This window comes from Eumetopias jubatus, unplaced genomic scaffold (assembly GCF_037043125.1).
Source record: "Eumetopias jubatus isolate StellerSeaLion01/CBP00866 unplaced genomic scaffold, mEumJub1_p1.0 scaffold_3, whole genome shotgun sequence".
Lineage (NCBI taxonomy): Eukaryota > Metazoa > Chordata > Mammalia > Carnivora > Otariidae > Eumetopias > Eumetopias jubatus.
In genome coordinates, this window is record NW_028274809.1 from 70879008 (window position 1) to 70905236 (window position 26229).

General features: G+C 39.9%; 1 protein-coding gene across 7 annotated transcripts in view; it reads left to right on the forward strand.

Annotated features, from left to right (window-relative positions):
* Positions 1-26229, forward strand: part of RBMS1 (RNA binding motif single stranded interacting protein 1) — a 206074-nt gene that overhangs the window by 102100 nt on the left and 77745 nt on the right. For 5 of the 7 annotated variants that reach the window (XM_088021654.1, XM_088021656.1, XM_088021657.1 and 2 more), the window contains exon 2: positions 13800-13975. In XM_088021654.1, the coding sequence (XP_087877780.1) occupies positions 13800-13975 (176 nt within the window). The remainder of the gene's footprint in view (positions 1-13799; positions 13976-26229) is intronic. The other 2 variants (XM_088021655.1, XM_028113046.2) reach the window with 1 other exon arrangement.

Sequence of the window (26229 nt, forward strand, 5' to 3'; positions counted from 1 at the left end):
AGTGTATGAATTTGTGACATATATAGGGAAATCAGACAGCAGGTGAACAATTCTGGTGATTCTTCAAAGGTTTCTAATCTCAGCCTGTTAAATTGCCAGTTGACCCTGAATGTACTTCTCTGACAGGAAGGCAACAAACTGCTGTGATTAATCTGTTTGATTTTTGTATCTTCTTGTAGATAGATGGTGCACATAATGATTGTGCATGCTATTCACAAATTTTTAATATATATATATATATACAGAGATAGAAATGGTGCCATTCTTAATAATTTTGTTTTGAATTATAAATTTAATAGATGGTGTGAGGTTGTTTTTTTTAAGCAAGAAACTGGATGTCTTGCAGACATGGCCATCCAAGTGAGTCATCTAGAAGTTGACAGTAGATGAAATATGAGGTATAGAAGAGGCTATACAATATATGCATTTTTCCTGTGATGCCTTAACAGGACTAGCATATCAATTTTCCTTTCTAAAACTCATTAAGAAAACTTGGCATGTACCATCACTTTTGCTACAATCCTTATAGCAAACAAGGGCTGGTGCCTTTTGACAGCAGTGGTGGGAAATGGAGACCTAGTTCTGCCTTGAATTAGCTGTATGACCTTGGATATACTCTTTGACTTCCCTGGGTTGAGGGGTTAGATTAGGTCATTGTTTCTCAATATTATTAAAGCCACACTCCCTGTGATAAAAATTAAAATGCTGCAACCTCCCCGTCTCCCCCCACCACAACCATCTATCGAGATTCTGTTATACTTCCAGTTGAGAATTATTAGATTGCATTATCTCTGATGTCTTCTCTCATTGTTAACATTTTGTGATTCTGAGCAGATACTGGACTGGAAATCAGATGAACAAAGGTTTTTATCTCATTTTGTGAATAGCTGCAGCTTGTTCCTTCCTAAAACGTGAAGGGAACCTTTCTAAAATTCATCCTCACACACCAAGAGCACTGCCTTGAGTCCTGCCCTTATGCATGGGCATCACCCAGAAGCTTGGTAGAAATGCACAATCCTTGCGCCACCCAAAATGACTGAGGAGTGGTCCATATGTATATCAGAGTTTGAGAAATGCAGCAGACCATTGGTTTTTAATCTGCAAATGGCAATATTTGTGTCACTTTAATCAATTTAATAGGTCACTACCAGCATTTCTTTTTTAGGGAAATAGAGGAGAAAAGATAACATTATGGTCCATTGAATATGATAAAGGAAAGTAATTGTTTCACAAAACTTTTGTTTCAGTTTTATAGAGTTTTGCCTGTAAGTGTATACAGGGTTGTGAGCTCAGGCAGAAACTTAATTTTTGAGGTGGGTTTCAGGGAAAAAGAAATTTAAAATAAAAATCCACTGTGCTTTGTATCAGAGACAGTATATCTCAGACACAGTGAGACAATGTATCTCAGATACATCAGAGACAATGTATCTTAGAGACAACCATCTCCTCCCTTCTGTTTATCCCAACACAGTGTCTCTCTCTTTCTCTCATACACACACACAGACACACATTTACGTAGAGATACACAGAGAAACATAATAAAGAGCTGTTCTATACTAATTATCCACCATGTATCAGATGTAAGCGGCTGGATTTTTATCAGAAAAAAATGAACCTATTCATTAATTTTTTTGAGTTGTATTAACTCAGAAAGTTTTCCTTTGATGATGTTTTACTTTGGCTATGTGTAAATCACAACAGTGTCAGATAAGATTTCATTTTTAAAATTCTTTTGGGGAGATTTTAAATACTTTATTTAGTTTCCTTAAAGTACAGATAATGCTTTTTTCTCTAGGGGTTAGTTTATGAAATCCATGATACTACAGGCTCATTGATATGGGTATTTACATCTTTTAAAAAAATGAATAAATTCATTTGGGGTTTTGGGGGTTAGCTGACTTGTATAATTTTTCTCCGTTTAATGGTTAGCTAACCACTTTACTTTCAATAAGTATTGTTTAGGTGAAGAAAAAATATTTTAAAATAGGTAATTTCCACCCTGAGGACTTTGCAATCTCAGCAGTAATTCTTCACTTAACAAGCAATACAAACTGTACTGTACATAGACGTTTAAAAACAGCCGGAAGGAGGTTGTCAGCGCTGGAATCCTAACTGCATTGGGGTGAGGCAGGAAATCAGAACATTGCAGAGGTGTGCTGAACTGTCATGATACTGCACTTCCCTCAGGAAGTTTTCTTTTTTCAAGTTATTTTGAGTAAAAAGGCAAAGAAGAGTTTGTTCTCTTCTTTGCTCTGTGTTGAGGAAGAAAACCGGTGTAGATCTGAAAATCCCTGATTGGGGGTTCAGGAGGAGGAAAAAAAAAAACCACACTCCGCCCACCTGCATTCAGAACCCAGAAGAGTAATTAATGTCACACCTGAAGTTGGGCAGGATTTTGTGTTTACCGAGTTCTAATCGCTGGTGGTTTGGGGTGTACTTTGCTTACTGTTTTGAATTTTCTTTTAAGATGATCTTGGAGCTATTACATGGTTCTTTTCTAGATAAGAGATTAAATAGAATGTGAAATGCAACTTTTTGTACAGATTACATGTTGAAACAAAAAGATGCTGGCCTGTTAACCAACATGAAGTCTTGACGGATCTGTTATTCAAGTGATTTCAGCTCTAATACTTTTGCCTTAAGAATATTCTGGTTTGAGGAACTCTGAATATTATGTAATTAAAACAGTTTGTTCCTTCGAGCTTTAGTTGTAATTTTAGTATAGCTTATATATTTATAATATTTTCTCATAATCATCTGTGACTAAAGAGGGAATCCGTGCTTGGCCTCAGTGGGGTAGGGAAACGTGACAGCAGTGTGATCACCGCGTCTTCCAGCTGCGCGATGCAAAGTGCAAGTCTTCTTTCTTGGGGCTGCCAGTTTAACCTCCTACTTCATTTCCCTGGCTGTTTGGCAGACAGATAAGAGGACCCAAGGATCTGGCTGGGTTCTGTTTTGATATGTCTTAGCTGGAGAAACACTGTCCAGCCTTAGAATTTGAAGGCTGGAAGGGAACATAGAAATCACGTAGTCTTAACCTGCTCGTCTCCCAGATGAGGAATTGAGCTGTCCGCCAATGATGTTCCAGTTACTGGCCAAGGCAGGATTTGAATCCAGATATTCAGATTATTCCATGCACTAATTTTTCTTTTCTATATACGTTTTCACAGAGAGGAGGGGGAAGAATTTCCCTCATTTTACTTCCCCACAAATTATCCTCTCCCATTTACCATCTTTAAATTTTCTTTTCTCCTGGGGAGACCTCTGTATAATAGTCTGTGATACCATGTCCATATGCTCTCCTGATTTCTAGGTTATCCTCCTACCTTTCAGCTCCCGGCCTCCTGGCCCTTCCCTTCCTTGAACATCAGCTTGTCCTAGCTGACCAGCATTGGTCTTTTTCCTGACTTTCATGAGCAATGATCCTTCCTGTCTGTGTCTTTGTTGGCTCTTGTCCTCTCTCCCTGCATACCCACCCCTTTCAAGATTGCCATTTATCTAACGCTTAAGGACTTGGCACCAATATTCAGCTCACTCAGCCATATATACTCCTCTGGGAAGCCTTCCTCTGCCTTTCTGTCTGAGGCCCTTTCATCCCTGATCTTCCCTTTGTTGAACTCTACTTTTTTTTAGAAATTGTGCCATACCACACAATTATATGTGATGCAGGATATAAGGCCAGGAGTTCACTGTTAAAGGTATTTCCTTCCTCGACACACAAAAAGATGCTCAGCATCACTAATCATCAGAGAAATACAAATCAAAACCACAAGAGAGCACCTTGGATCAGTCAGAACGACCTACTACCAAAAAGACAAGAAGCAACAAGTGTTGTCCAGGATGTGGAGAAGAGGGAACCCTCGTGCACTGTTGGTGGGGACATAAACTGGTGCAGCCGCTGTGGACAACAGTATGGAGGTTTCTCAAAATGCTAAAGATAGAACTACCATAGGATCCAGTAATTCTAGTTCTGGATATTTACCTGAGGAAAACAAAACCGCTTACTTGAGAAGATATATGCATGTTTATGGTTATTGCTGCATTATTTACAGTAGTCAAGATATGGAAGTGACCTAAGTGTCCATCGATAAATCAATGGAAGAAGATGCGATACACATGCACGATGGACTATTACTCAGCCATAAAAAAGAACAAAATTTTGGCATTTGTGACAATATTGATGGACCTAGAGGGTATTATGCTAAGTGAAATAAGTCGGAGAGACAAATACCATATGATTTCACTTATATGTGGAATCTAAAAAACAAAACAGGTGAACAGACAGACAAAAAACAGAAGGAGGCTCATAAATACAGAAAACAAAATGGTGGTTGTCAGAGCAAAGGCAGGTGGGGGATGGGTGAAACAGGTGAAGGGGATTTAAGAGGTGCCAACTTCCCATTATAAAATAAATATATCACGGTGATGACAAATACAGCATAGGGAATATAGCCAGTAATATTGTAATAACATTATAGGGTGATACATAGTAACTACACTTGTCATGGTGAGCATTGCCTAGGGTATAGAATTGTCAAATCACTATGTGGTATACCTGAGACTAATGTTGTATGTCAACTATATTTCAATAATAAAATTAAAAAATATATATTATAAAAAAATGTTCTCCCTTCCTAATGAATGTACTTTCTGGTGTAAGAAAGTTTTGAGCCCATTGCATTAAGCTCCTCCCTTACTTTCTTGGCCCTACAGTTTTCTGGTGAATAAATTGTAGCTAATGCCTCCAGTCTATCCTTATATCATTTTTTCTCTCTTTTTTTAAGACTTTATTTGAGAGAGAGAGAGCAGGAAAAAGAGAAAGAGACTCCCCACTGAGCAGGGAGCCCGATGGGGGGCTCAATACTAGGATCCCAGGATCATGACCTGAGCCAAAGACAGACACTTAACTGACCGAGCCACCTGGGCACCCCTCTTTATGTCATTTTTTTAAGACTATTTTTTAGAGCAGTTTTAGGTTTACAGTGAAATTGAGAGAGAAGTACACAGCTTTCCCACATACTCTTGCCCCCACACATGGATAGCCTCTCCTATTATCACCATCACTCACCAGAATGGCACATTTTTCCCCCCAAGGCTGAATCTACATAGACATATCAAAATCACCTAGAGTGTTCGAAGTGTACCTTAGTGTTGTACATACTGTGGGTTTAGACTAAATGTATAATGAATAATATGTATCCACTATTATGGTAGCATGTAGAATCGTTACATCAACCAAAAAATCATCTCTGCCTGTTTATCCCTCCTTCTTCCCCCAGCCCCTGGCAACCAACCACTGGTCTTTCTACGGTCTCCATAGTTTGGTCTTTTCCAGAATGTCATGTAAATGGGAACCACCTAAAATGCAGCCTTTCAAATTGGCTTCTTTCATATTGCTTTGTAATATGCATTTAAGGTTCCTCCATGTCATGGATTGGTAACTCATGTCTTTTTAGTGCTGAATAATATTGCATTGCCTGGATGTACCACAGGTTATTGATCCTTTCATTTACTAAAGGGCATCTTTGTTGCTTCCAAGTTTTGACAGTTATGAATAAGACTGCTGTATTTGGTGCAGGTTTTTGTGGGGTCATAGGTTTTCAACTCCTTTAGGTAAATAGCAAAGAGCACAATTGCTAGATGGTATAATGAGAGTATGTTTAGTCTTGTAAGAAACGGTCAGTCTGTCTCCAAAGTGATTCTACCATTTTGCACTCCTTCCAGCAGTGTGCAAGAATTCCTGTTGCTCCATGTGCTCCCCAGCATTTGCTATTGTCAGTGTTCCAGATTTTGCCATCCTCCAGATTTTTGCCATCCAATTACAATATATTGTAAATTAGCTACATACTTCATCTAAGGGGACAAGGAATGGGAACGAGACAGGAGTCCTTTTCAAACTCCAGGCAAGCTTTAGGGGTTTTGAGAGGCAATATATAAAAAGGACAACCAGTGATGAAAATGGAGTTTGGTAAAATATTATCTGTTGGTAAGCTTTCTTTTTTAATTTTTTAAAGTTTACCCTTTGTGCTGTTGAGCACAGAGCTACAGAGTGTTATTGTTTTGAACTGGTCAGAGCTGTGAAGTTGGAGTTCCATCCTCATAGGCGTATAATTGTATCTTTATATTATTTTAATTTGCAGTTCCCTGTTGACCTGTGATGTGGAGCATCTTTTCATATGCTTATTTTCCATTTGTATAACTTCTTTGGAAAGGTTTCTGTTAAGGTCTTCAGCCCATTTTTAAATTGGGTTGTTTGTTTTCTTATTGTTGAATTTTAAGAGTTCTTTGTATATTTTGGATAACAGTCCTTTATCAGATCCAGCTTTTTCAGATATTTTCTCTCATTCGGTGGCTTATCTTCTCATTCTCTTGAATTTTTCTTTTGTAGCAGAGAAGTTTTTAATTTTAATGAAGTCCACCCTATCAGTTACTTATGGAATATGTCTTTGGTATTGTACCTGCAAAGTCATCAGTTTACTTGAGGTCATCTGAGTTTTCTCCTGTGTTATTTTCTAGGAGTTTTACAGGGGTGCATCTTAAATTTAGGTCTAAGATTCTCTTTGAATTAATTTTGGTGAAGGGTGTAAGGTCTGTGTCTAGACTCAGACACATGCTGTGTTTGTGCATGCCGATGTCTAGTTGTTCCAGCACCATTTCTTGAAGAGACTATCCTCGCCCCATTGTTTTTTTTTTTTTAAAGATTTTATTTATTTGAGAGAGAGAATGAGAGAGAGAGAGAGCATGAGAGGGGGGAGGGTCAGAGGGAGAAGCAGACTCCCCGCTGAGCAGGGAGCCCGATGCGGGACTCGATCCCAGGACTCCAGGATCATGACCTGAGCCAAAGGCAGTCGCTCAACCGACTGAGCCACCCAGGCGCCCCCGATCCTTGCCCCATTGTATTGCTTTGGCACCTTTGTCAAAGCGGAGTTGACTGTATTTATGGGGTTTTCATGTTGGTTTTTAGCTTTCTCCCCCTTTATAAACACTGTTACAAACACTAGAAGGAACAAATAGTGCAAGATCTCTGGTGTGTTCCTTGGCCCAGAGTTCTTAGCAGGCAACTTGGGGCATCTGTGGTATTCTTGGCGGAACCTTTGGTGAGAACCAAACAATGGAGCTGATTTGCATGCTGGAGCACAAACCAGATCTTTAAGAGATATTTGGATGATAAGGCATTTCCTTCTTTTATGGGGCCTTGAAAGAGAATTTGACCTCAGAAATCACATATTGTGTCTAAGGTATGTTTTCTCCTATGGATTTTCCAACACCGGTTTGCCCTTTCTTTTTACCTCCTTTGCAACCACTCCATCCACCCCAAAAAGCTTTTCTGAGCTGTTTTCATTTCTAAGGACTTTTCCCTGTTGTTTATCTTCACTTCTGCAACATGGTCTCTGTCCAGTCATTCAGTCATGTTGTATACAACAGATACTTATCTTATTCAGTGCAAGTTTTAAATTTGTTTCTTTTATCTGAAGCCTAAGAAAATGATGCTTTATTCATGGACTTAGGTAAAGAGGTTTCTAAGTAGGGATTATAGCTTTACATGCAAGGATCAGCTTGATAAGTATCTTAGAGAATATTAGTTGTGAAGTACATTGGAGATTTTTATTCTTAGTTTTATTTTAATAGCTAACATAACAACATGGCCCTCTCCTTTGATAAACATAATCCAAGAAAAAATATTGAATAATCTATTGCTCAAGTTTCATAGTCTTAGAGGCTACAACACTTGTTTTCAAAGAAGAGATAGTGGCTCTATGAGAACCAGTTTCATGAACTAATTAGCCATGTGATTTTAAGCCCTGATATCCTAGCATCCAATGGGTCTAATTGATATTTGCCCTTTGGCCCTCTCTCCCACATGGTGGATAAGTAAGAGTCTGCATGTGTAAAGGGGCACTATTGTTCTTCATTAATAGAAGTGATCTCTCACATCCTGGCCTACCCGGAAGAGCATCTGCTTCCTGGCCAGTTTCTCATCTCTCACTAATTCACCTCCCACTTCTCAGCTGTGCGTACTTTCCCAGCTCCCTGTGCCAGGAACTTTATCTTTCAGAGGCACTATTCCTGGCCGTCTTTGAGCCACTCAGATGTCTGAAAGAAAACAAAGAAAATACCCTAACTGTGGTGAAACTGGCCCATTTGGATGCTCTCCCTCCCCGTTCGATAATTCCCTTAAATTGTTAAATTCCTCTTACATCTTGAAAGCTTTATGGAGAGGAACCAGTGTGTGGAATTAGTGTGGTATAGTATCTTTACACAGTGCTCAGTTCATGTCAGGTTTGATAATGTACCATTTCCTGGTGAAAGATGATAATGTTCCATAACTTCTAGTCTATGCTCAGGGCAACTATAGTGGTTATTTTGCTTTCTGGATTAAGGAAATAGTTGGTATGTTAAACTCCCTCTTGTTTGGGGTGGGGGTGGGGCGGTGGCAGTGGTGTGTGTGAGCGTGTGTGTGTGTGTGTGTGTGTGTGTGTGTGTACACGCACATGCGGCAAGGTGGAGATGGAGATTATGGATTTTGGATCACAACCTTCCTAAACTATAAGGTTGACAGCCTTAAAGACTTGAGGGCAATTAAAAGGCAGATTCTAGGTTTCCCTTCAAAATGTGTTAGAGTCCCCAGGGATGTTAGTGACTGAGGGGGAAGGGAGGAGAGCTGCAGCGCTGAGATTGGTTGGAGCACAGTTCTTGTTGCCTATTAGTACGAGGGAGGAAATGAGACAATAGAATTTGTAATGTCAGATTTTCATTTTTATTCATTGTCTTTGCTGAACAGAAGTCTACAACAATGCATGATTACTAATATATTTTAGTTCACCGATGGTTAGTTTTGCCTTTTTTGTAAACAACCTTTAGACTTGTATTTATATACAAGAGCCTACTTAGTGTGGCGTCTGAGGGGGTTTGATGTGATGGAAAGGGAAATAGGTCTGCGGCGTGTGTAGTTGCCGTGTGCCTGTTTGTTGATCATCCTGTCTGAATATAGGAGGCCTGTGGGCCTTCCTGGCGGGATAGAGGCCTCAGGGCTGTCCACACAGGAAGTCCTCCCTGACTGCTGACAAGCACTCTTCCTGCTGGTGCCCACACCCACTCCTGAAGGGGGTGCAGAGAGGGTGTGCAAGTACAACTATTCCATTTATTCGCCACCAACTTTGTTTTTCTATCAGTTTTGTGCAAATTGAGCCCAGGTAGTGTTATTTGTGAAAGCTGAAGTAGTTTGTTTTCCCTGCCCTTGGATAGAGAGCTTGATGGGTAGCTTGCTTACATGATCTGAAACGGTGAAATTAGGCCAGAGGACGCTGAGGTAGACTGCTAGGCTCTTGTAGGGTGGGTCAGCGCTCACCTGGGGTCAGCCAGTCACCGAGGTCCTTTTTTTTTTTTTTTTAAGATTTTTATTTATTTGTCAGAGTGAGAGAGCTCAAGCAGGGGGAGCAGCAGACAGAGGGACAGGGAGAAGCAGACTCCCCGCTGAGCAGGGAGCCCGACGCGGGGCTCGATCCAGGACCCTGAGATCATGACCTGAGCCAAAGGCAGACTCTTAACCAGCTGAGCCACCAGGTGCCCCGCCCCCCCACCAAGGTCCTTAATTAGGTTGAATTTGTGTGAATTAGCTACATACTTCATCTAAGGGGACAAGGAATGGGAACGAGACAGGAGTCCTTTTCAAACTCCAGGCAAGCTTTAGGGGTTTTGAGAGGCAATATATAAAAAGGACAACCAGTGATGAAAATGGAGTTTGGTAAAATATTATCTGTTGGTAAGCTTTTTTTTTTTAATTTTTTAAAATTTACCCTTTGTGCTGTTGAGCACAGAGCTACAGAGTGTTATTGTTTTGAACTGGTCAGAGCTGTGAAATTGGAGTTACAGATTTGTCAGTGTTTACATTTCAATTGCATTTTAATCTGGGAATAAGATTTTAAGTGTTCATGGGTTAAGTCTTGCTGTTCTAAAATGCTGACTCTGGTATTCAGCCATAATGTGCTGTTGCTATCAAAATTTGTTTGCCGAATTCTTTTGTTAATAAAAATATAAGGTAGAATTTTAAAAACTAATCTTTTAAAAGCTGACTTTGTTAAACACACACACACACACACACACACACACACACACAAGCTGACTGTGTGCTCACTCATTAAGTTAACTTAAGGGTACCTTTGTCTTTCTCAAAAAAAAAATACACACACACACACACACACACACAAAGCCACCAATGGTATTAAGTGTCCCATTTCAGAGAACCTTGAATTTAATATGTAGATTGCAGGAAGGATGGGCACAGCTAAATGAAATAATACAAATAGCAGATTTAGGATATGGACGGTTCTGATGTACCATGTAGAGTACTCTTTGAGGGCTCTGACTTTGTTGTCCAACAGACCTGGGTTCAGATTCCAGCCCTGCCGTCTTTAACGTGTGATCGTGTGACTGTGGCATATTACTGAACCTCTGTTGAGACTCAGTTTCCTAATCTGCAAAATGGGAAAACAAAGATGTATCTGCCTCATTGGATTAGAGAAGATAATGCACATAAAGCACTTGGCCTGGTGGCATATATTAAACATGTAGTACATGAGTAATGGTACTCAATCTCAATAGTGCTCAAATTATTGTAGTTATCATCGACCCATTCTGAACATTTAGAAATAAACAGCTTAATTATGTTTGAATTTTCTTCTTTAAACATGTGTCCAATCTTTATTAGGATTTAAGTTGTTAATTTCAGTGAGTTTTACAAACCTCATCTTTGATCTAAAATTTTCTACAGCAGAAAATAGAAAATTGGCAACCTAGAATAAGCTGTCTTCAGCTAGTTCTGAGAAATAGTTAATATTAGGATAACATTTTAATTTGAACTTGTTCTGTATTGAATTCACCAGAGGCCAGTCATCCTCCACAGGGCACATTCAGAAAGCCCGGTCTCCCACCTGGGATCAGAATGTTGGGAAACTTTTTTCCACCATAGGGCAGAGTAGAGGGGAAGCAGGGGCAGGCTGTATATGCTCCATACTTACTTCCCAGAGTGAGAAATTATTACTGTAATAAATATAGAGACCTGTCAAAGATATATTAAATCAGCTATGTAAATTCTGAGATGTAAATCATGGTTCTGCTTTTGCCAAAAATAAATACATAAATAAAAACCTACTCTTTTCATGTCCAAATAATCTCTCAGTAAATCATACCCCCAAATGTTTCTTTTAATCCTGCAAGTCCACACCTGGCACCCCGGAGAAGAGGTTAGAGCTGATGCAGACTTGGAATGCAGTCTTTAAACCAACTGATGGTTCATTTGCTTCGCGTTGGTCTGATGCTACTGAGAGGTGGGGATGAAGCCGGTCCATGGCTTCTTTCAGGCTTCTCCAGGGCTTATCCCTGGAGGTGACCCCGTTCCATCCCCCAACAGCTGCACTGAACATACTGGGTCCTGCTATGAGGAACTGTGGTTTGTGACAAAGACAGGTTCTTGGACATTAATCAAAGACGATTTAAGAAAAAATTCAGCCTTGCCTAGATATAAGTTCTTTGTGTAAAGCAAAGGCTTGGGATAGGGGGCAAGATGTGTGTGTTACTTTCCAGCACCTCGTTCTAAACTGAAATGACAAATGGGATGCCTGGCTAATTGCAAGGAGCAACTAGCACAAGTTGTATTGAGTGATTCTGAATAAGGAACACAGACCTTCCTTTGTGTGGTATGGCTGGGGAATCTGAGGTGCCACCTGCGGCAAAGCAAGGAACAATGCTTACTCTTCCTTTTACTTCTAGAAAGCAGAGTCTTTATTCCCTAGAGAAAAACCAGAGATGAGACCAAAGGATATGAGTTCAACTGCTTATTAAGGGCATAACTCAAATAGCTTTGATAGGATATGATCTTGGGTAAGTTTTTTCTTGGATTAAGCAATATGGATATTTCCAGTTCAATTTCAGTCTTCATTTATACATTGACTATTGTTAACCCTTCCTGCTACTCTCCTTGTAAGAGAGGATCACTTGAGATAAAATGGTGTTTGGACTCAATAATCTTAGCAAGGACCCTGGGCAGTGAGAAGAAAAAAATACATAGTAGGGGCGCCTCCGTGGCTCATTCGGTTGAGCATTCAACTCTTGGGTCTCAGCTCAGGTCTTGATCTCAGGGTTGTGAGTTTGAGCCCCACGATGGGCCCTTAAGGGCATCTGTATTTCTATTCTATGGTGGAGATCGTACAGCCTGTGAACGGTGCTACCTAAAAAAAAAAATATCTATCTATCTATCTATATATCTATCTATCTATATCTATATCTGTATCTATATATATATAGTACAGAAAAGAAGTAATGGTTACATGTGTAGATTAGTGGGGATCCCAATGTGGTGGGGGATACTGTGGAGTTAGGATGGTCATGGCAGAACCTGGGTGCAGAGTCAGATATCCATAGTGAATAGTTGAGATTGCTGGCAAGGTAGGCAGGGTTACATTTAGTACAAGGGGTCTTCTGCTTTTTGAACTTTCCAAAGTGGAATTGAACTGTGTCTTAGATGTGTCTAATAGTTTTGTTTGTGGTTGTGAAAATCAAGCTGTATTATTTGAAAAAAAAATTATATGTCTAGGGACTAATTTTATACTTTATTTTCAAACTGTTACTTAATTTAAGTGAAATCCTTGGGTTAGTGTATTTATTATTTAGATGCGAGGTGAAAAAAATTCCTGTCCCGGTATGAAACTGCTGAGCATTTGCTTTGAGGGCACTTCAGGGTGTACTCACTTCCATCTCAGACCGAGCCATTTAACTTCCTCAAAAGTCATGTGTGTGGCATAGGGCACAGAACTGTGGTTTCTTTCGATCGGTTAACAGAGAATTATCTGGTGTGAGTACAATTTCAGACATTCTTCCTAGGTGGCTGTTGACTGCGAAACCACACTGAGCCCTAGGTTTAGGCTTTAGAAAAGTTACGTTCCTTGCTGCAAGGCCTGGGAAGGTTTCCAACTCCCACACCGTTCTCACAGGGGTTAAATTTCACAAGGTTGGCCAGCGCAAAAGGCAGCATGCCCGTGAATCTTATCCAGATGTCTCATTGGAGCCATGGGCCAGACTTAGAACTAGGTGAAGTCTGCCTTATTTGAGCATTGTGCTGGAACTCAAACTTTGTTACACTCGAAGAATCATCTTATTTTTCCCCCCAAGAGTCTCAATAAAATGATCAGCAACTTTCAGTCAAATGTTATTCAGAATTTGAAAACCTTTTCAAAAGTCTAGTGATTTCTAAATGACTGTATCATAAAATGATATCATCACTTAACTTCTTGCAAGTTAATTTTGAGTCTCAGTAGATGTGTCCTTAAAAGGTATGAATACATTAATCTCACATAAATTTAGCCCTATTTAAGGTGCACATAGAGAATACTTTACTGAATAAAATCCCATTATTAATTGCATGTTGAAGGAGAGGGCTTTTTCTGTAGAATGAGCAGGTCTTTTTTAAGGTGTAAATGAAAATGTATATATGGGACGCCTGGGTGGCTCAGTCAGTTAAGCGTCTGCCTTCAGCTCAGGTCATGATCCCAGGGTCCTGGGATCGAGCCCCACGTCGGGCTCCCTTCTCCCTTTCCCTCTGCCTGCCTCTCTGCCTACTTGTGCTCTCTCTCTCTCTCTCTCTCTCTGTCAAATAAATAAATAAAATCTTTAAAAAAAATGTATATGTGAACGTCGCTTAAGGGGATCTGTGTTTCTGTTGTGTGGTGGAGATCACACAGCCTGTGAATGGTGCTCCGCAGCCTACCGCCGGTGTTCTAATGCTCCCTGTCTTTGTCTCCCAGCAGTCTCTGGTCCCGGCCCACCCCATGGCCCCTCCCAGCCCCAGCACCACCAGCAGTAATAACAACAGCAGTAGCAGTAGCAATTCAGGATGGGACCAGCTGAGCAAAACCAACCTCTATATCCGGGGACTGCCTCCCAACACCACAGATCAGGACCTGGTGAAGTTGTGTCAGCCGTAAGTAGCTTTTCTTCTTGGTCGTTTTCAGCTGATAGATAGTTCTTTTATCCTTTATCATACTCTGAAAGGATATCAAGTGTTTTACAAGAGACGTTTAGTACAAGTTGTGAACTCTCATTACCGACACAATGACAGTTTCCAAGTTTTAAGTCCTCGGACATAGCATTAACATTAGCAGAATGCCTGTATAACAAAATAAACTGGAACATTTTCTCAGTAGAATTTGACTTTATTGGCATGAGAAGTAAAATGAGAATTTTTGCAGAGCTTATGGCTGGATCCTTTTTAGGACTGCTCTTTTTTTTTTTTTTTGCGGTAGCCCCTCTGGGGGGCCAGTCTATCCTATAAAAAGAGAAACTTTAGCTGTTACTGTTTTTCGGAAAGGTAGTTACCATCTAACTATATCTTAAACGTGTGTAAGACTCTTAATGTTAGCCAGGAAATAATAGTGTGTCTTCACTAGCACCTACAGCTTTGTGGTCTGGGTTATTCACCCTCCTCTGTTGGGGAATTCTTATTTCCAAAATTCCCATTTCTTTTCTCACTGCCACTTTCTGAGTCTTGTGAAGAAGTGTGTGCGTGTGCATAAAGTTCCAAAGTAAATATGTATTCTATGCTAATGTTGTTGAAGAACAGAATATAAATACGTTACTTTGCAAATGATGTTAACTCACTAACTAAGAAAGCACTAATTTAAATCAAGGAGTCAGAAGCACTGCACAGTGCAGGGATCGTTGTGTGAAGACTAATCACTCTGAGCTATAAAAGCCTCCACATACAACAACATCTTTTATGTATCCAAAGACAGTAATGGCCCCTTACAAAAAAAGGAGTTTTACATAACTGTGGAAGAAAATGTCCACTCAAGAATGTTTCCTAGTCCCTGAAAAATATTCCCATTTCTCAACATCTGATTAATGGCATCTCATTTCTGCTGTCATGGGTAAAAATACAGATTCATTACTTATTATTTTAAGAAGAATGTTTCAGAGCTCGGGCAGTATTTCCAAACTGGAACTAAAAGTAACATCTGGCCTTCCATAAGGAGGTGGCGGTGGTTTTGCTTTGTTTTGTTTTTAGAGAGAAGGGTGGGATGGTGGGTGGTATTCTTTAGGGTCTGGAGAGTTCTCCTAAGGCCACCGCTCTTAGCACCCTACCTGTGCCTTTCCTGGGTTCCCCTTTAGACCAGCCCTCATAGACTTTGCCCACAGCCCTTTGCTTTCAGGGCAATCTGGTGCTAGGGACTGCGTCGAGAGCAAGTCTAGCTCTCAGGGTTTGTCATGCGAGGCCAGAGGCAGAGGGAACTTGTCCAGCTGCGCCCTGCCCTCTTGCAGCTGTTCAAGGCCACAAATAGTTCCTCTGCTGTCTTGTCTGCTGCTGGTCTTGACCGGCGTCGTCTTATGCTTTTGCAGCATAATTACAGGTAGATAGAGCGCCGTGAAGTCTAAGAAGCTAAAAATATAACTGTAGGAAACGAAAGAATGAAGCTAACTCTCAAGTTCTTGAGGTATAAGAGAAAGGAGAGAGGATTTCAAAAAACAAATAGTTCCTCAGCTAGTTTTGAATCATGTAAGGTGAGTTTTAACATCAAGGAGACGGCACTCAGTAACCATAAAATAATAGAATAATGCCATGTTCTATGTATAGTAAATGTGTACCTGAAAAATTAAACCAGTAATTTTTTTTTATTGAGTCAAATCATATTCCAGATGCAGTAGGAGAGCATTTTATCACTTTTCCTAGAAAATTCACCCCTTTTTTTGTTCTCCAGTCTCTTTATTGTATGTGGATTATCTTAATGTGTTTCATTCTCTTTGCTGTTACCAATAGCAGCGATAAGCGTTTGGCAGCGTCACTCTTTCCTAGTATCAGTAAAACCCCAGGTTTGATATGTAACTCCGAAGATAGTGTTCCTGATCTGTGTTATGCAGAGGCAGGACACACAGCCGTATTTGCTGAAAGCTTCATTCCATTTACCACAGAGCCTCTAATAAGTACCAGTTTTGACTTGCTGACAATTTTGTATCTTAGAATGTAGAGAGAGGGGGAGAAAAAAGGGCATTCCTGTTCTGGACTTAATTGTTTCCAATAAAGACTACTAGTTGGTGACATGGATGTGACTCATCCTATGGGAAAAGTGACTCATCCTTACAGCCTAAAAAACACAGTGGACATAATTAGAAATTTTTTAGAAAAGTCGTTATCAAAACTTCTCAGAAAAGATAGGTGTAAACTCAGAAGTCTAAAAAAGAAAAAAAAATGTTTTAGAATTACAAATTTAGCAGTATAATTTCAAATCGACCCAATGGGATGAGTGGCAGGAGGGGCAGCAATTGAAACAAATAACCTTGGGTCCCCGCCCCACCCCGGGGGGCTTGGTTATTTCAGAGGGCTCGCCAACAGGAAGATGGGAAAAGATATCTAAGAATGTTTGTAGTAGTGACCTAGTTCCATACAAACAATGCATGAGTCTAAGGCAAGAATGCTATAAGGGTTGTGGAAACTGGAGAGGAAAGAAAAAATATATTTAAAAAGCTATGTTTGGAGTAGAATATTCACATAATGTGTTAGCAGAAGTGGCAATGAGTGAGAAAGCAGGCTCACCCCAAGTCAGAGAGAGAGACTCTTGACCCTGGAAGTACAGATCACTATGGTTAAGGTCACGGGACAGGGCTCCGACTGGAGGGAACCAGTTGCGTTCCTGGCTACTGAAGGAGACTGGTCAAGAACCGGGCAAAGATGTGACAGTGGCCACAGTGGTAAGCTGGAAGGGGTTGAAACATTCTCCAGGAGGATTTAATGAGAGAAGCCGACCAGCTCTAGGTAACTTCTGAATTGTGGTGGCTGTGCAGGAAATCAGCTTGGAGCCTCATGACTATTGCAGGCTGCTGCAACTTTGCTTCTGTTTCTGAAAAGTTTTCTACTCAGGAAGTACATCAGCACAGTTAACCAGCAAGTTTAGGGAATAGGTAACAGGAAGGATTAATCTGTTACCCCAGGACTTCAGACAGTCTTAATTCTCTCCCCTTTTCTAAAATCCAGCCAAATACTTTGCTTGACTTTGGTACCATTTTATTTCTTTCATGCAAACTTCTCAGGCGAATTTTCTAGACAGATCAGCCGCGGGCTCTTGTTGTTTCGACTTTCTTTGCCACCTTAACCCTTGGCCTTTTGCCTTCAAGTTCTCACTTGAAACTGCACTGGCGTCTTCTGTTATTTTGTTTGATACTTAACTCTGATGATAGTGTTTCTGACATGTGTTATTCAGAGGCAGGACACGCAGTGCTCTTTTCTCTGGCTCTTTCCTTTTACCCACTTCTCCTCAACTTTTTGCTCTTTGGATTTCAGTTCTTGGCTTATTCTTCTATAGCCTCATTTTCCTGTAGGACTCTTCTCCACTGCCCCCCATTTCCTACACATTTTCCACTCTCCTGTTACCACCTCAAATTCAACACTGTCTCCTTCCTCTTCAAACGATGGCATTTCTAAATTTAACTCTCCTCACCTTGAAGCTCTGGAGCGGTGGTTGACTATTTCCTGTTACCTCTCGGTCCCCAAGTCCTGCAGATTCTGTGGCTTTTCTTCTTCCTTCTCGCTGCCAGAAGAATTGAATGTTTTCTCCGTCCCTCCCTGCATTGTGACAAGGGAGAACGATTTGTTCCTGCTGCTGCCTCATGTCAGGCGCCTCCCCATTTTCCATTCTTGATTCTTCAAGGCCAAGGTCAAGCTCATTCTGCCTCCTCCATGCTTGAACCATGCTAAATTCTCCTAATTTCCTTTTCTGTGTCACCACCTCACAGTCAGCATCTTATTTTCATACATTTCTGTTTTCCAAGTACTTGTTCCACTGTTCAGCAACGGGCCTGTGACAGTATATAATGCTGACAGTGCATCGTCTTTTTTGTTTTAAGACTTTATTTATTTAAGTAAACTCTACACCCAATGTAGGACTCGAACTCATGACCCAGAGATCAAGAGTCGCATGCTTTACCGACTGAACCGGCCAGGCGCCCCAGTGTATCATCTTCATAGATTTCTCACCTACTTTATAAGATCATGGTGGTCAGCATGGCAAATGTTTGGGTACCCTAGAGTTACCAACCACAGTGGTGGGCAAGTACCTAATTCTCAGGAGTCTGTAAAATGGGTCAAATAAGGTTTAAATCATGAAGTTGTGATTAGGATTAAATCAAGTTATTTGAGGGATGGAGCTGGTCTGCTGCCTAGAACACAGTTGTCAATGAACAAGTATTAGTCTCCCTTGTGCCCGTGTCTTTGCTCCTCAAAACCCTAACTACTAGAATAAACTTAAATTATATGTAATCCTACATTTAAAACTCAGGGGTGGGGGGTTACCAGATTCTGATTCTGAAAGCTGGGAAAGCCAGGGAAGTGGGTTATGTTAACAGAGCTGCATAACTGCCCGCCTTCTTGAGGCCTTTTTTTTTTTTTTTTTTTTTGCACTTGGAAAAGACTGGTTTCAGCTTCGTGATTTATTTCTTGTCATAATAATGACTAGCATGTAAAATTTTCCTTTTTGAAGATTAAAAACAATATTTGTATGCAAGGTTTGGTTCATCGTTCTTCCTGGTTTGCAGTGGGAGAGATGTGTGTGTCTGTTGGCTTTGGCGAGGTAGCTTAGGGGTTACTGTGGTATCGACATCTCATGAAAAAGTCTAGATAACTCAGTGTATCAACAACTTATTTTCAAGGAGAGAGAGTGTATTGATATTAAAACAAAAGGAGGTATTTCCACTCCTTTTACCTTCTATATCCTTTCTCTCATTCCCAAACCAATCTTGGTCAACCATTTTTTGTCCTTTCATTCAATAGATACCTAATTCATTTCAAAGTGCAATAAAACATGATTTCAGTGCAAATGTGAAATTAAATCTAGCTTACAATATTATAGCTTGTTACTAATTAAAAGGAAATGTTTTTTGAATGTCATCTATTTCCCTAGTTGTAATACCCAATACATTTCATTTCCTGTCCTTTGTTTTCTGCTTTCTATAAGTCTGCCTTATTCTTTTGAATATAATACAACTCTTTTATTTATTTATTTATTTGACAGAGAGGCAGTGAGAGAGGGAACACAAGCAGGGGGAGTGGGAGAGGGAGAAGCAGGCTTCCCGCGGAGCAGGGAGCCTGATGCAGGGCTCGATCCCAGGACCCTGGGATCATGACCAGAGCCGAAGGCAGACGCTTAATGACTGAGCCACCCAGGCGCCCCAATAATACAACTCTTAAAAAAAGGCGAAACAGAAAAAGAAGATGGTCAACAGAGGTAGACATAAGCAACCAACCCTAATGAAGACAGAATAAAGTAAATGTTTTAATCAGTGCAGTGTTCTGTGAGAAGTCAGAGGAAGACCTTGTTAACCTTGACGCCAAGTCTTTGGGGTCGCTTTCAGTAGGAGAGGGCATCTCGACTTTGAAGGACAGGGACCATTTCTCACAGAGTGAAAATAATTGTGTCTTCCGGGCTTCAGAAAGAGCCCAAGCGGTGGGACAGTGCTTGGGTGTTAAAGCACAATGGAACAATTCTTGGTGGATAGCTGTCATTCAGCAGTTAATAGTTAGCAGGGCTTCTAGGGACCAGAGTGAAGAGTGTGGGTGTAGAGGAAAATGGGACTGGAGGTACAGGTTGGGGGCATAGTTGTTAGCACCTTGCATAATAAACTAAAAAATTTGTGGAGTTTTTTCTTCTGTTGCAGAGGAGTCGTTAGTGCTTATAGTGGAAGAGAAGCATAAGCAAATTTTTTTTTCTTCCTCTCTCAGAATGATGATTCTACCCAAAGTAGGAATCAATGTTGGCTTGGAGAAGGAAACTCTCACAGGTGAGAGATGAGGCAGCCCTGGCCCAGGGCAGTGACAGGAAGTAGGAAGAGGAGAAGGTGCTGGGACTGCCTGTGGGTGTCTTGGAGATAGGAACATCGGGACTTGAGCATGATTAAAAATGACTGTAAAGTTTTAGTTCTAAATAAAGGGAAAACTTGAGTTGCATTAGCTGAGAGAGAAAGCACAGGAAAAAAAATTAGGGCAACTATCAGGAAAATGGACAACTTGAAATGATTATATTCTTTCTCTGTATATCTTTGTTTATTTCTGTAACTCTAAAATTTCTTTTACAAATCTATTTGCTAAAAGTTGTTTTTCCTCAGGCACCTGGGTGGCTCAGTCGATTAAGTGACTGCCTTCGGCTCAGGTCATGATTCCGGAGTACCTGGATCGAGTCCTGCATCAGGCTCGCCACTCAGCAGGGAGCTGCTTCTCCCTCTGACCCTCCCCCTTCTTCGTGTTCTCTCATTCTCTCTCTCAAATAAATAATAATAATAGAAAAATAAAATCTTAAAAGTTGTTTTTCCTTTACAAATGAAATAAAATGATCATCCCTGTAATCCAAAATGATTAGACTACTTTCAGGGTAAAAATGAAAAGTGAAGGCATTCTAGTAAGATGAATATTAACATTTACCCAATTATGAAGTTACCTTCAGTGTTTACTCTGAAACTAACAGTGGGCCTGCTAGATCTAATATCCTGAAATCCCAGATAAATATGAAATCTTCTGCAATTTATAATAAGTTACATGACATGGGAAGGATAAAAGTTCAAAACAGTGATCTGTGATAAAGTAGGAGAAATCATTCCACCCAAAAGAGAGCTGGTTCTCACTTCCCCATTGAAGAGAGATTGTAGAGCCAGGTAATCCAAGGTCATTCAGGTATTTCCAGATGACTCAGTCCAAGAAGCCTAAACATACCCTGAGTTATTGCATTTTTTTTTTTTTTTTTTTTTTGAGAAGAAACACACACACACACTCTGCATGGATTCTATACAGGAATATTCAGAGAGCTATACAGACATGAAAGACACAGACCAAAGGTTTTATTGTCTACATGAGGCATCATTCCAAAATCAGGAGTGTGAGTCTTACAGACCCGAAGCTCTTGATGTAGGGTTAAATTAGAAGCTGATAGAATGAGGTGATCTCTCTTGAAGGTATAATTTACTCTTTAAGTGTTGCCTTCCAAGCAAGTTGAAGTAGTGTCTTAGCGATGATGGTGATGGTGATTGTGTTTTCTTTAACTCACACACACCAAACAATGAAAGACCGACAGACCATTTTTCCTTTGGTATTGACTACCTCAGATAATTGAGATGTGGACATATTGAGCTGTATTGTGTTCCAAACCCATCTGAATTTTTAGGTTTTTTTAAATTTTTTATTTTATTTATTTTTTTATTTATTATTATTTATTATTATATATATTAATTTTATTTATTTATATTTTATTTTATTTTATAAGACTACTGAAAATTGTATTTAGGAAATTTTTATTTCTCAGATTCCTTTGAAAACAAAAGAGAAAGAAGTCAACAGAAATATAGAGTAGTAGAAAGATAATTGTTCTCTCATTGTGTGTCTTTAAAAAAAACAAAAACAAAAACAAAAAACTTTGCCCATGTACAGATTTTATTTATATTATGAATAACAGGATTTCTTTTGATAAAGTTTTAAATGTTTTTGTTCTATAAAGCACCTAATTTTTAGTCTCTCAAGAGTTCTTGACCTAGAAGATTCTTAAAATATTAATACCTATAGTTTCTGGGACTTGGCTTTTTCTGTTATTGCCATTGTAGTAGGATGCCACATAAAAAATAACTCAGTGAGGGTTTAGACTGAGGAACTTGGGCATTTTGGTGAAAAGTGTGGTCTAAGATGTGAAGTTTTCAGACTTTGTCTCATCCTTTTAAAAAGGCATCCCAATCTACTGAGTCCAAATGTTGCATTACTAATTGTAACTTAAGTCTCTCTTAATGGACAATATTCCAGTAAGATTCTGTACTCAAAGAGCAAAACATTATATATTGGAGACTAAGCCAGGTTTCATATTTGTGATTTTTGTGGTTTTTTTCCTAAAGACAGAAGTCAAAACAGATTTGAGAGTTTAAGATCAACAGTGTATTTAACTGCATCATTTTTCTTATTCCTTCATCTCTTGACTGTGCCATAACCATTTTCTTGTTCATGTTAATTGTTCCATTTCCCTTCATGGTAAGAAAGATTTCTGGCCTGCACAGTAGATCTTTGACATGCCAAGATATAGTCCAAAGACTTTTGGAAATCCCAGAATTTCATGAAAGTAATTTCAGCATCAAAAAAAAAAAAAAAAAAAGATCTACACAAATACCCACTTTCCAGTAGAGAACCATCTCTTTCTTAGACCTCTCTCAGCTCTTCCTTCACTTTGACCATTAGAACTACCAGTTGTTTTTTATTAAGTGGTGGACAATTTTCAAAGATTAAGACAGTATTTAATCCCTTCTTGAGAGTTACTGCTACAGAATTAGAACAAAAACCTCCTGGAAATATGGACTGTGGGTGATGGGCTACATGACTCACTTCCCTCTGCCTAATCCCTCCATGATTCAAATATATGCTGCAGCCAAATTAAAACTAATTATAGGTAAGAGACTTCCAGTGTCCTTGTCATGAGTACATGAAACTGCAGATATTAATTATTGCCAATATTTGATATTTGGGCAGAAAATCTCAGTGATGTCTGTTTTCTAATTTATCCTCAGTGTAATATTGGCTGGTAAGCATGCATATTTAGAGATTTAACCAATCTTCCTTACTGTCAGTTGACATTTTTCTTTAGGATTCCTTTTTGTTATTCCTGCACGTGATTAAGAGCCATTCTCCCCTGTCTTGCCAAAATACTGCATGAGCTCTTGGCACACCAATGCTAATACTAGCCTTAACGGAATCTAATGGGGAAGCCAGCACTGAAGATAATGGCCTCTTTTTCTCTTTGAGCAGATGAAATTTACTTTATGTTCATTCCATTTTCCTTTATAGGAACCTTAGATTTCTATAGCAGTAGGCTGGGGCTGGGGCTGTTTAACCATTATATGAGAGTGAAGGTAGTGTCATCGGGAATAAAAGCCTTTAAAATCTTGATTTGGCCTTTGTGCTTGGTTAGACTTAGAATTTCTTTATTGGGTTACCACGGACCTTAGAAATTTGAGCCTCTTTCTTTGCCTTTCCTCATCTTCATTGCATAATAAATGTATGTGAGAAAAAAAATAAGAAAACCTGTATAATGTGTAAACACCTGTATAATGCCAACAGCTAATCTTTGTCAGATGCTTACCATGTGCCGGTATCTCTGCCAAGTAGTTTTATTATTTAATTCTAAGAACAACTTTGAGCAGTAGTATTATCTGTATTTTAAAGGCGAAGTTGAGAGAGGGTTCTTTCTCTAATGACTCAGGAAAACACAGCCGAGAATGGTGGAGCCGGGACTTGTGCTTGGACCGTCTGACTCCAGAGACCATCCTCTGAACCCCTGTGTGTTCTCCCTCCCAAGTACACTCTGGATGCCAGCTCACCACCTCTACCCTCACTTCGCCAGTGTCCATGCTCCTCTCTTTACCACAGGGTATAAGAAGACTCATTTCTCCAGAACCCTAGAAGAGACACACAGCTGTGATAGTCATAATAAGATTTTGTTAGAAAAATCAGCCTTCCTTAAGTTCCCTTGAATAGCCAACAGGATCAAAGTTCAAAGTAAAGGCAGGAGGATAGAGGAGGCCCTCGGTTTTCCTTGACATCTAACAGAGTAATCTGTTTTCATGTAGCTGGCTATACAAAACTCAGCTCCTGGTTAGCTGAAGCACGTATAGCTCCCCAAGATCACACAGCACAGAGAGGAGACCTAATGTGTCATCTGCTTGGTGCCTGGGGTTAGTGCATACACAGAAAGAAACATTCTTTCAGGGATCACACACTGTCTTACAAAATCAAACAATATTGCTTTAGAAAATAATGGGCTCAACATAGCATTATAGTTTGCTGTAAGTATAAATCTCATTAAAACATAAGACCAAGCCACTTTTGAGGAGAAATTAAACAGAAGTGAGTGGGGAATTCCATTCTTTATTAAGTACCATGCCTTTGATTTTGCTAGCTACTGCCCCAGACACATTTCCAGCCCTCAAAGAGGTTCTTGTCTTACATAGAAAATAAACTTCATACATCATAGAGGCCAGAATGTGATGTGTCATGGGAAAGATAAGGTGCTACAGAAATTACAAAATAGGGAGTGATTGCATGTGATTGGGGTTCATCAGGAAAAGCTTGGCATTTGAATAAGTCTTCAGGGTGGGATGAGCAGCTACTCCAGCTCAGTTGTAAAGACAGGACAAGCCTGGCCGCCTGCCCTGTCTTCACTATGACCATACCATGGGGGGGATTTGAATGCCAGAGGAGGGCTTGTAGTTCCCTGGGAAGGTAAATGATACATACTGCTTCAGGATTTGCCCTTGATGGAATGTGAAAAGGGGAGTGGGTCCAAAGAGGAAGATGATTCAGAGATGAGTGTAAGATTTTGAGTCTAGGAAACTGGGAGTTTGGTACCATTACAGATAAGGGGATCAGGAGGAAAAGCTTATTTTTATTCTTGCCTCGAAATTCTCATCCATTCTCAGGAAACTTTTCTTTTTTTTTCTTTAATTTTTATTGTTATGTTACTCACCATACATTACATCATTAGTTCTTGATGTAGTGTTCCACGATTCATTGTTTGTGCATAACACCCAGTGCTCCACGCAGAATGTGCCCTCTTTAATACCCATCACCAGGCTAACCCATCCCCCACCCCCCTCCCCCTAGAACCCTCAGTTTGTTTTTCAGAGTCCATCGTCTGTCATGGTTCGTCTCCCCCTCTGACTTACTCCCCTTCATTCTTCCCCTCCTGCTCTCTTCTTCTTTTTGTTTTTTCTTAACATATGTTGCATTATTTGTTTCAGAAGTACAGATCTGTGATTCAACAGTCTTGCACAATTCACAGCGCTCACCGTAGCACATACCCTCCCCAATGTCTATCACCCAGCCACCCCCTCCCTCCCACCCCCCACCACTCCAGCAACACTCAGTTTGTTTCCTGAGATTAAGAATTCCTCGTATCAGTGAAGTCATATGATACATGTCTTTCTCTGATTGACTTATTTCACTCAGCATAACACCCTCCAGTTCCATCCACGTTGTTGCAAATGGCAAGATCTCAGTCCTTTTTCTCAGGAAACTTTTCAAATTGAGTGCCTGTTTGCTTTATGAGTTAGTGTGCTTTTGGTGTGGTTATTAAATGGAAATAGTGCATCAATTCCAGGCTAGTGAATCTTCAGTGTAGAAGAGAAACTAGTGATTAAACATGTTTATTCACCAGTGGAATCGTGTATATTAGAAACTTGCAGTCAATACAGTCCTCATGGCCAGTAATAATAAGATCTATATATTCCTCCAACATGTAATTATTTTCTTAAATTTTTATAATTCAGTATTTGGGACTTAAAACTTTTTAAAAGGCTGCTTTCTGTTTGATAAAGTGCTTTGCAGCTCCCTTGATAGGATCATGTGGTTTCATATTGGAGACTTTTGAGAAGAGATTTTGTAAGAGAGATGTGGGACTGAGTGGGAGGAAAAGAGGCTGAGTTTTCCTAAGTGGGGTATCTAGAATTAGTGAGGAAGTACACTCATAGCACAAACCTGACCAAGTTCATGGCTCTACCCGGACATGGGCTCTTTCTGGCTGTGCACTCGCTGACTTGGCTATCCCAGGTTTAAACTTGTCTAAATTGCCTCTGGGGCCAGGGTCACTTGTCTTCTTTATTTTTTCTTTGTGCCATGGCTTTTTCCTGCCTCTGTTAAGTGTCAAATGTCAGGGAGGGAACCTTTATGAAAAACCAGCCTTTTTTTGAGGATCCACACTTACATGCGTAGTTTAAGATTTCCAACTTTGCGAAGGCCAGTTTCTGATAGCATCAGGACTGTATCTTTCTTTAACGGTGAAACAAAGACGCAGTCATTTGTGATCCTAGAAACAAATTAGGCTGCTAGCCCATTTGGACAGGAGCACGGATCCTTTCCAGGGTTTTTTCCAAAATGTTTCATGTCACCCTTAAATCTAAGCCATGAATTATGAAAATATTGTTATTGCCCCTTTATAGGCATAGCTTTTGTTCCAATACTTAATCTACTTAAATGGCCCTGTGTAGTTGTTTTACTTAGCTGGCTAAGATAACATTTTGTTTCTTCAATTTTTCCTACTATCCCTTTATTCATTATCTTTGTTTTTGTTTGTGTGGTACCATGCAGTTAGCTGTTAAAAAGCTATCTAATTTTGACTCCCAATTTTTGAGACAAAAGAATTTGAGCGTTTATTTAATTTAAAAGTTTATTGC